Source organism: Ipomoea triloba, chromosome 10 (assembly GCF_003576645.1).
Source record: "Ipomoea triloba cultivar NCNSP0323 chromosome 10, ASM357664v1".
Lineage (NCBI taxonomy): Eukaryota > Viridiplantae > Streptophyta > Magnoliopsida > Solanales > Convolvulaceae > Ipomoea > Ipomoea triloba.
The window spans coordinates 3,852,550-3,864,172 of NC_044925.1; the positions used below are offsets into that span (position 1 = coordinate 3,852,550).

General features: G+C 31.9%; 1 protein-coding gene across 2 annotated transcripts in view; it reads left to right on the plus strand.

The window, feature by feature from the left end:
- Nucleotides 1-10,298, plus strand: part of LOC116032023 (polygalacturonase-like) — a 13,007-nt gene extending 2,709 nt beyond the window's left edge. Inside the window, exons 1-4 of one of the 2 annotated variants that reach the window (XM_031274409.1) lie at nt 8,359-8,509; nt 8,900-9,208; nt 9,298-9,813; nt 9,923-10,298. In XM_031274409.1, the coding sequence (XP_031130269.1) occupies nt 8,387-8,509; nt 8,900-9,208; nt 9,298-9,813; nt 9,923-10,147 (1,173 nt within the window). In that variant the 5' untranslated portion in view covers nt 8,359-8,386 and the 3' untranslated portion in view covers nt 10,148-10,298. Of the gene's footprint in view, nt 1-8,358; nt 8,510-8,899; nt 9,209-9,297; nt 9,814-9,922 lie in introns of those variants that run through there. The other variant, XM_031274410.1, reaches the window with a different exon arrangement.
- The last annotated feature ends 1,325 nt before the right edge of the window (nt 10,299-11,623 follow it).

The window sequence follows — 11,623 nt, forward strand, 5'->3', positions numbered from 1 at the left end:
TGGTATGGGTGAGTTAAACTTTTTTTTTCTATGATTCTTTGATGATGGATGATTTTATTAAAACTTAGCTTGTTTTATTTTATTTGTAGAAACCGTCACTCGTAAAGATAAGTAAGGTAAGCTATAGGAACATAAAAGGTACTTCTGCAACAGAGGAAGCAGTGATCCTTGCATGCAGTAGTGGGGTGCCATGTGAAGGAGTTGAAATTGGTGAAATTAATTTGACATTCAAAGGAGAGCTGCAAAGTCTCTTTTCAAATGTGAAACCTACATTGACCGGAAAGCAAGTTCCCGCAGTGACTTGCAAATGAGAAATATATATTTTGAGAGTTCTTACCATTTTTTACATGAAAGTGTAGTCACTGATAGTTAGACAAAAAAAACAAGTATGTGTAGCTTGTGGCATATTAAAGGCCATCCAATATGCTGCCCATGCTTGGTTTTTAGCTAGGATATGATGTTTTTGGCTTTAATTTTCTTTGCAATATTTTTATGAAAAATACTTCCCTTACAAATCAGCTGCACCATATTATCCAAAACTCTTAAATAAATTCATTTTTTTAGCTTTAAAATAATAAAACTCCTTCTCCGGCATACGGAAAGGTTAATAGAATCAGTGTAATAATACACTTGTAGAATTGGTAAATTAGACAATAACTAAAAACGAATAATATAGTTCAAATCAACTTTAACTTCAATAATTTTGATAGAATTTATTTGCCGATTTTAGTCAATTTGTGAAATTTCGAATCATAAATTCTCTAAAAATTATTGTAGTTAAAGCATTATTTAAAGAATTAGAAAACTTTAAAATCAATTCATTATTCATATATCAATAATGGATTACATAACTACATATTATTTTAAATAATTAATCTTAAAATGAAAAAAAAAAAAAATGAAGAGAAACTAACACAAATTAACAATTAAAGAAAGAAAACAAGAAACCATAATTTGATTTAATTGAGTAGTCCATTAAGGAAATTATACTTGAATAGTTTGGAGTAATGTGTCACATTCAGTTCGAATAATTTTGAAAAAAAACTAATAAAAGTAGTCGGTGCCATACAACTCACAAGAGATATTAGTAAAAACAAAAGCAATATAATGCTTTTATTGGCAATTTTTATTTTAACTACAATTTTTTTTTTAAGAGAATTTATGATTCGAAATTTCACAAATTGACTAAAATCGGCAAATAAATTCTATCAAAATTATTGAAGTTAAAGTTGATTTGAACTATATTATTCGTTTCTAGTTATTGTCTAATTTACCAATTTCTACAAGTACGAAGTATAATGTTGGATCGTCAACTAAGTATCATTTATCTTCTCTTTTTTTTTTTTGGATTATCATTATTTATATTTTCAAGAATATCCATATTTGTTGAATATTTGGTATATTGATAATTTTCAACAAATATTTTTTTTATTTTATACTTTTAATTATATAAAAATGGATCCAATTATATATTAGGTAAGATAAATCTTGATAACACTAAAATGATTATTTAAGTGACAATAACACATATCGCAACATGCTTACATACTTGTGAAAACATTTTTTACTCAACATATTAGTTAGTTATGTTAAGTCATAAGAACACAATACTTTAGTGTGACACACAATAACTTTCCTTGTAATTTATTTCAAAAAAATACTTCATTTTATTGTGACAACGTAACCTTAGACACTATAATTTTATTTATTCTTTATAATATAGGCATGTAAACTAAAAAAATTGTTTATTACTTTGACAAATGATGTTGTAATAGTTTGTTAATTTATTGATATAATATCATAGTATGTGTTACTTATTTGTGACAACCTGACATTGTATCGTTATATATAATTGTAATGTTCTTTCAAAAAGTTATAGATACGGGTCGGTTGTAAAAAAACAAACGATGTATTGCTAAATATATTTTATTTTTTATATTCAAAAGATGGGATGTTGGTGGTTTCCAAAATCAATTTTGTAGCTTTATATATATTTTAATTATTTTTAAATCTAGAGATACAATGTCAGTTTTCTAAAAAAATTGGGAGAGTAACATTATTTCATAATCAGTTTTTTTATTTTAAGAATATACCATTTTTTTTTGGGTATAAAATGTGTTCTATTATCATATTTTCAATTGTTATACTAAAAACCTGTAAATTACGAACGTGATTTTGTTGTAAAAACTGTTGTATTAGTTTAAATAATTGTAGTCCACGAATTTTAAAATTGTCAATTTAATATTATAAGTATTCAATTTTTCCCAATTTCAGTTACTCGAGTCAATTTATCGGCTAAAACTCATCGAAAAAGTTTAATTCACCATATAATGTTTAATCACAAGAGTACAATTTCGTCTTTTCATGTTTATGTAGCGAAAAGGGTAAAGTTGATTATAACCTATTCTAATTTGTATGAACCCTAATAAGAGAAGCAGCACATGAAGAAGAAAGAGAAGAACAAAGAGGATTCTAGATTGTGCTATCTGGAAAGTTCAAAACTCTAGCAGCTTTTAGTTTTACTATGGAAAGATACGACCTCACAAGTTTTGAAGACGCTCCTCGAGAACTCTGAAAGTTTTGTTGGCACTTAGAGCATCTCAATAGGGATTTTAACTCAATTTTTTTTAGGAGGTCTGATCCAAGGTGGAATTGAGAGTGGGTTGGAGAGAGAAAATTTGGATTGTTGCAAGAGTGTTTTTTCTTCTTTTTTTTTTTGTCCCCAGAAGTGAGTCCCACAAATTGAAAAAAGAAATTTGCAATTAGTGCAAGTTAAGCGTATTAGCAGCACATAGTGAGCGCGCATACTACACGCGCTCACTAGGCGCGTTGAGGGTGGCCAACCACCCTTCTTAATTGTTTTTTCATTTTTCTTTTTCCTGTTTTTTTTTCTCTTTTCTCTTCCTTCACCTTTCTTACTTGGATTCTAAAAAATTATGCAAAATCTTCGACTATTGAGGATGCTCTTAGCTTGGACAAATACAAAATACTTTGTGAATGACAGTTGAGTTTTGGTCAATGGTGAGATGTGGTGGTTCAGAGACTGAACTTGTAGAGCAAATATATATATATATATATATATATATATATATATATATATATATTATTTAGTAAGAATCAGCAAAATGGAAGAATCCATAAAAATGATTCAACATGCCCGGGAAGGAATTCCGAGGGGCTTATGAGAATTTAGAAATTCGACATTTTGATAGAGTAAAACATCCCCAATGGAATGATTTTGACTACCGATTCATTGCTAAAAAAATCTCTCCTATTTTTGAAGTATCGCAGCAAGAACTTCATGTGAGAGTCGAAGCTCCAAAGGGAGAATTGAGAATTTTCTGATAGGAAATCAGATCGTTTTTCCTTGGAGATGAAAAATTCATCCACTGGATTTGATCAATTTGCAAATTCTTCCTCAGGTCATTAAAAGAATGAAATTGGCTGATATTATGACGATACTAGGTAGCATAGATATCATTATGGGGGATGTTGATCGTTGAAATGATAATTGATACAACACAAATCAAGGCTATCCATTCCTTTTCCGGATTTGAATTCGTAAAAGTCAAAGAAGTCTATGGGATCATATAGATACTTGTCCCTATTTTTACCAGTAATTGTTTGGTTAAAAAGGGAAATATCCACGAAGGTCCTTTAGGAATTCTTCAAGCTTTAGCATATGGTATCAAACTGCTTTTGAAAGAAAGCCTTCTTCCGATCCAACTCGAGTACATATATATATATATATATATATATATATATATATATATATATATATATATATATGTATATATATATATATGTATATATATATATACATATATATATATATATATATATATATATATATATGTATATATATATATATATATGTATGTATGTATGTATGTATGTATGTATGTGTATACATATACATACATACATACATACATATATATATATATATACATATATATATGTATGTATGTATATATATCGTGCTTGTGGTTAATTAATTTTTTTTCGATGAGATATAGCCGGCAATTTGATTAGAGTATTGAAATTGAAAAAAATTTGATGAATAATTAAAATATTAAATTAACAGTTTTGTAACTCGTGTACTGCGATTAACAATATCGTAATAGTCATTTGATCAAAAGTGAAATTTTCTATTTATATTTATAAGAATAACAACATTATTTTTTTCAATTCAAATTTATGTCACTAATACCATTTCAAGGATGCTACTTGTAACACCCCGGTTCGGCTATGCCGTATCTCCGGAGTAGTTACCGCCACACCCAGACTGAACCCCACTCGAATACAGATAGAGTTCACTCTAGGTGCACAGGCTAACAGACTAAAGACAAGGATCGTGTTTCTTATCGTCAAAATCCAACATAATCTTATATACATGCAGCAAAAGAGTAGCTATACTAGCCACGAATATATATATATATATATATATATATATAAGAGTTTCTTACAACCCATCAACAGAGAGTTTGGACTATTCCCGTTCTTACTAGCCATGTTAGTACTAGAGTTTGGACTATTCCCGTTCTTACTAGCCATGTTAGTACTACCATGGCTACAAAAGATATTCTTACTAGCCATGTTAGTACTACCATGGCTACAAAAGATATGTACACTAGCCATGTTAGTACTACCATGGCTACAAAAGATATGTACAAAAAGGTCGGACTTGACTTTTCTCTTGAGGCATAACGGATTAACGAAGGCAGGAAACCAAAATGGGTACCACTGATTGAACAGGGATAGGAACGGGATCAAGAGTACAACTGGGACAGAAGCATGAGCCAGAGCTGGAGGATCAGAAACAGAAGCAGGGGCATACCCACGCTAGACTTCATCTGATAAGGTACACAATGAAGTGTAGTTAGCACGACGGCTAAGTAAGGAAATCTATTGTCACTCAAAAGTAGACAAAGGTTTCGAAAATATAATAATTTGTAAGTTGTAAAATTTACCCACGAGTTATAGCTCTACCTGCAATCAGGTTATCAATACTAGATAACATAATATAAGGTGTAAAGCTAACTCAACACGTAAACTTTTCTCATATAAAGGCACCGGCATCATTGCCACTTAAAACACATTTTTCTGTTTTTCAGACAAGTTTGTAAAATATTTCGTTTCCAGTAGTTCCCTCATTTTAACTCAAAAGGAGGTTCAACAGCACATTTCCGTGCTCAAAATTCGTCACATTTTGGATAGAATCATTTCCTTCTCAAGTCGTTACAGAGTAACTCTTTTCTCATCTTTAAAACTTCCTTAGTTTCTTCTTAGTAAGCGTGAGGCCTTTGGAGCATTCTCATAACTCCCACTCTGACCACTTGGATCATCGAACTCGGGTTCAGTGGTCATCACCCGGTCTAACACTGATCCCCTGGACGTAAGGTTCGTTAAAATGATTCCTAGCTGGCCCAGCTAGGTCCATAAAAACTACACCTACCCGGACTTCTAGAGTAACTATACCTTAAGTGTGCACACCCCCATAGGAATACCTCATCCTACGAGTTATATAGTACCCGGCGAATAGACTTCACCCTGCAGTATGAACTGGTCATACACTATAACATATCGACGAATAGACTTCGCCCTGCAGTATGAACTGGTCATACAATATCCACAACGACCACTGGGCCATGGCACTTAAAGCCACCCGTGGGTCAATCAAGGTCCTCCTCAACTCGCTTTAGAAACTAAGGGTTTGAAAACATGATTCTTCCTTTCATTTTTCTTTCTCAAATCATTTCTTTTGGACATATTTCTTATTTGAGTCCATTAGTTGAAATCGGTTATCTCATCAGCCCAAGAAGGATTTTCAAAATACTCTCAGTGCCCGCAGGCTTTTCAATCGTCATTTTCTCGTTTTTATCATGTAATGTACTCACTCCTTAAAAGTAGTATTTTCCTCAAAAATAAGGTTTTGACAACCTGTTTACCAAAATAGCATATGTTCTTTCGACGTAAGTTTTATAAACATTTTTATTTACTCATAGGCTTTCCAACACAATTCCTCAAGTTACAAGAGTTGTACTTATTTCTCAACAACAATATTTTCTTCTAAAGTGATGTACATAATTTTTCCAAAACAGATATTTCTTTCAAAAATAGATCTCTTTTGCCCGTAGGCCTTTCAAACATCATAACACTCGGGATTAAAAACATCGGGAAAAAGTTTGGTCAAACAAGTCGAAAACGAGGCCGCGTCGCACGGACTCGCGGTTGGCCGTAGCTGCGGACGCACAGCGGACGTGTGCGTCCGAGCCGCGTCCGCACGTTCGGTAAATGGCGCCGAAACTGGGCGCCCACGGACGCGCGTCCGTGTCCGCGTCCGGCCTTTCGGCCGTGACGCCGTAACTCTGGGCGTCGATGGATGCGCGTCCAAGGCCACGTCCACCCAAATCTGCCAGAAATTTCAGCTTGGCGCAGTCAGAAAGATTGAGCCGGTAAAGATAGTTCCCGAACTCTTTTTCACTTGAAATTTTTATGGTAGAACCCCAACTTATAGTACTTGATGTCCGTAAAAAGTTTTGGTCATTTTGATCCGCGAATAAAGACAGAAAATTCCATTTTTTCCCTCGGCAGTGTGCTGTCCAGAATTATTTTCTCTCTGGACCAGTTTTGGAGAAAAATTCGAAAACCATACTTATACTACTCCGATCATTATGAAATTTTATATGCAGGTTCTACACTTATAGAACTACATGTCTAAAAAAAATAGGATCAAAATACCTTACCAATTTTTCCCAATAAATCTCGGAAGTTACTGCCAGAGACTATCTTTACTATATTTTTCAATATTTTCACAAGTATAAGCCTATATGGACATAAACACAACATATACATGCATAAATTAACTATGAACATGCATACCAAAAATTACTAAACATTAAAGTGTAGTTTCTTTGAGCCAACTTGTAGATCCATAAACTTAACACATAATTTTCACATAAAATTCCTAGTCACATAATTTACTAGCATTTGATCACCTTCAAGTGACTAAACCAACTTAAGGGATTCCTTACCTTTGTAGAAACCTAAAAAAAAAAAAAACCGTAAGAGTTGATGATGCCTTCCTTGGAGTCCTTCATCAAAGATCCTAAAAATATCACCATAACAACAATATTTTCATGAACCTTAAGTTTAAGCTTAAGTTCTAGGAGGGATTTAACCGAACAAACCAAAGTTATTACCTACAATAGAGCACTTTGAGTTGAAGAGATAGCTAGGGAGTTCTTGGATCACAAAGTCAGAAGACTAAGATTTTCCTTCTTCTTTCTTTCCTTTGTATTTTCGAAAATGGGAGAGGGAATGGGAGAGATGAGAGAGAGATGATGTGAGTTTGGCTTGAGAATTAAGTAACAAGTGCAACATTCCCATACCTATATGACATGCCATTAATGATCCAATCCAAGTGGGGATTTTGAGTGCCACATGTCAACTCCCTATGGTGTCTCCTTGAAGATCTTAATTTATTTTGCCAGTTTGGGTTTAAATCAGATGAAAGTTCGGAGGATTATAGCTTAATTCGGGAAAATCCTAACACCAAAATTATCCTAAAAATAATCCCGTCGATAATCACTAAAATTGAGAATTTTTCGGTATCTCGCGAAATATAGGTACAGAGTCCGTAACAATTTTACCCCTTACAGTCCGTTTAAAATTTCACTTGGACTAACGAGAAGTTCAGGCTTAATCGTATCATACTTAATAATCAAATTTCTAGGAAAATTCGAACTGAATATACGTCCTTAAAATTTTACGGTTCGTGACCGGTACGTAGATCGTAACTTATTAATAACTAGTCTCAAAAAAAAAAATTCTTTCGAACACCGAGAGACCTTCTCATAAATGTCATAGCTTAAAAATATATATTCTCGAACCTTAACTTTGTCGCAAAAACCGAGGGGTTACACTACTAGTAATACAATGCCCTCAAGTAGATAAAAACAATGCATAGTTAAAATTAAAATGTACTCCGTATATAGTTATGAATAACCTAATAACAAAATAATAATTAATGAGTAAACACCCCTTTTAGTAAAGAATTACAAAAAAACTAGCTAAAAGTAATATCACCCATATATTCAAAACCACACAATAATAGCTATGGAAAAAAGTAAGAACCATTATTTAACTACTTGTGTGGGGAATAGTTTTAACAACACTATAAATACCTTAACATTAAGATCTTATATCAATCATCCAAAAGAACACAATAATACTAAAATCTGAGCAACAAACAGAAAAATGAATACAATAATTTANTGTGGGGAATAGTTTTAACAACACTATAAATACCTTAACATTAAGATCTTATATCAATCATCCAAAAGAACACAATAATACTAAAATCTGAGCAACAAACAGAAAAATGAATACAATAATTTATTGTGCCTTCACATTTAACTTCACATTTGTATTATTCTTGCTAGCGCATCTTGGAGAGAGTGCTGATATCAAAGTTGCTGCAAAAGCCGGTGTAGATATTAGTCCGGTAAGTTTTTTTTTTTTTTAGAATTGTGTTTTAAGGAACAGAAAATAGGAAAAGAAAGAAATTGTATTCCTTAATCCTTATCCAGGTAGCTTGCTTGAATTGATGTAGGCCTACAATCAGGTTTAGTATGTGAGAATTCACTTATCCCCACCACCAAACATACCCATCATATCCTTTGCAGAACCCATTTGTTTCATTAAGCTTTGTAAGCCACCCTATCTGTGTTTCAACATCTGTGGGGAAAGAACTATGCTCATGTGCTGTTTATTCATATTTCGGGATAAGGGCTCATATCTCCTTTATTTGGAATTTTAAGTAATTTAAATAAATACTTGAAGGTTCATATATACATGATCATATTTGATTATGGATAAAATTTTAATGGCGTAGGAATTGTTGAAAGCTTGGACAGAAGCATGTGCAGCTACAACTCCCAGCACCATTGTGATCCCAAAAGGCACTTTCGAAATGAAACAAGCTCTACTTAAGGGTCCATGCAAAGCCCCAGTTGAGCTCCAGATTCAGGCTACCTTGAAGGCCCCTCCTAATCCTAATGATATGGATGGCAAAAGGGAATGGCTAACGGTTGAATACGTAGATCATTTCACACTCTCGGGTGGTGGCACTCTTGATGGCCAAGGAAATGTACAAGTTTATGCCGCTAAAGACAAAGGTTTTAAAAGTGATAAGTTGCCTAACGTAAGTCTGTATTTATCATGTGTAAATTCTTTTTTTATATATATAAACAACGGATATATTAACTAATAATTTTTTTTAAATCTTTACAGAATTTGAGCTTCAATTTCATGAAAAATTCGGTCATCCGAGACATAACTACTCTAAACAGTAAATTATTCCACGTCAATGTTTTTGGTGGCAATAACTTAACGTTTGAGAAGTTCACTGTTAAAGCGCCAGCGGATAGTCCCAATACAGATGGAATTCATATTGCAAAAATAAAGGATGTTACGGTTAAAGATTCTGTTATAGGAACTGGAGACGATTGCATATCCATTGGTGATGGGCTAGAAAACCTTCACATCACTGGTGTGACATGTGGGCCAGGACACGGCATCAGTGTGGGAAGCCTTGGCAAGACCCCGGGTGAAGAGCCTGTGAAGGGTGTCTTTGTAAAAGACTCCAAATTTGTTGGTACAGATAACGGTGTCAGAATTAAAACATGGCCTAATTCTCATCCTGGAGTCGTAACTGATATACATTATGAGAATATAGATATGAAAGACGTCAAAAATCCAATTGTGATTGATCAAGAATACTGCCCAAATAACGAATGCTCAAAACAGGTATGTAACACATACTTTACCTATGGTGAGTTAAACATTTTTTTTTCTATGACTTCCTTTATGATGGATAATTTTATTAATACTTAGCTTGTTTTATTTTTATTTATAGAAACCGTCACTCGTAAAGATAAGTAAGGTAAGCTATAGGAACATAAAAGGTACTTCTGCAACAGAGGAAGCAGTGATCCTTGCATGCAGTAGTGGGGTGCCATGTGAAGGAGTTGAAATTGGTGAAATTAATTTGACATTCAAAGGAGGAGCTGCAAAGTCTCTTTGTTCAAATGTGAAACCTACATTGACCGGAAAGCAAGTTCCCGCAGTGACTTGCAAATGAGAAATATATATTTTGAGAGTTTCTTACCATTTGTTCCATGAAAGTGTAATCACTGATAGCTAGACAAAAATAAACAAGTATGTGTAGCTTGTGGCAAATTAAAGGTCATCCAATATGCTGCCCATGCTTGGTTTTTAGCTAGGATATGATGCTGGCATTTAATTTTTAATGGCAATATTTTTATAAAAAAAATACTTCCCTTGCAAATCAGCTGCAACCATATTATATTCATATCATTAGTTGCCGAAACTCTTAAATAAATTCATTTTTTTTAGCTTTAAAAAAATAAAACTTAGTTCTCCAGCATACGAGAAAGGTAAACAGAATCAGTGTAATAATACACTTGTAGAAATAGGTAAATAAGACAATAACTAGAAATGAATAATATAGTTCAAATCAACTTTAACTTCAATAATTTTGATAGAATTTATTTGCCGATTTTAGTCAATTTGTGAAATTTCGAATCATAAATTTCTCTTAAAAAAAATTGTAATTAAAATAAAAATTGCCACTAAAAGCATTATATTGCTTTTGTTTTTACTAATATCTCTTGTGAGTTGTATGGCACAAGTACCTTAATTAGTGACTACTTTTACTAAGTTTATTTTTTCAAAATTATTCGAACTGAGTGTGACAACATTAAACTCCAAATAATATTCAAGTATAATTTCCTTAATTGACTACTCAATTAAATCAAATTATGTTTTCTTGTTTTCTTTCTATTTTTAATTGTTAATGTTGTATGGTTAGTTTCTTTTTTTTTTTTTTTTTTTTTTTTTTTTCATTTTTAAGACTAATTATTTAAAAATAATAATGTAGTTATGCAATCCATTATTGATATATGAATACTGAATTGATTTAAAGTTTTCTAAATTCTTTTAAATAATTTTTTAACGTACGAAGTATAATGTTGGGTCGTCAACCAAGTATCATTTATCTTTCTTTTTTTTGGATAATAAATATTTATATTTTCAAGAATATCCATTTTTGTTGAATATTCTGTATATTGATAATTTTCAACAAATATTTTTATTTTATTTTATACTTTCAATTATATAAAAATGGATCCAATTATATATTAAGTAAGATAAACCTTGATAACACTAAAATGATTATTCTAGTGACAATAACACATATCGCAACATGTTTACATACTTGTGAAAAACATTTTTTACTCAACATATTAGTTAGTTATGTTAAGTCATAAGAACACAACACTTTAGTGTGACACACAATAACTTTCCTTGTAATTTATTTCAAAAAAACACTTCATTTTATTGTGACAACGTAACATTAGACACTATAATTTTATTTATTCTTTATAATATGGGCATGTTGACTAAAAAAATGTTTATTACTTTGACAAATGATGTTATAATAGTTTGTTTATTTATTAATATAATATCATAGTATGTGTTACTTATTTGTGACAACGTGACATTGTATCGTTATATATAATTGTAATGTTCTTTCAAA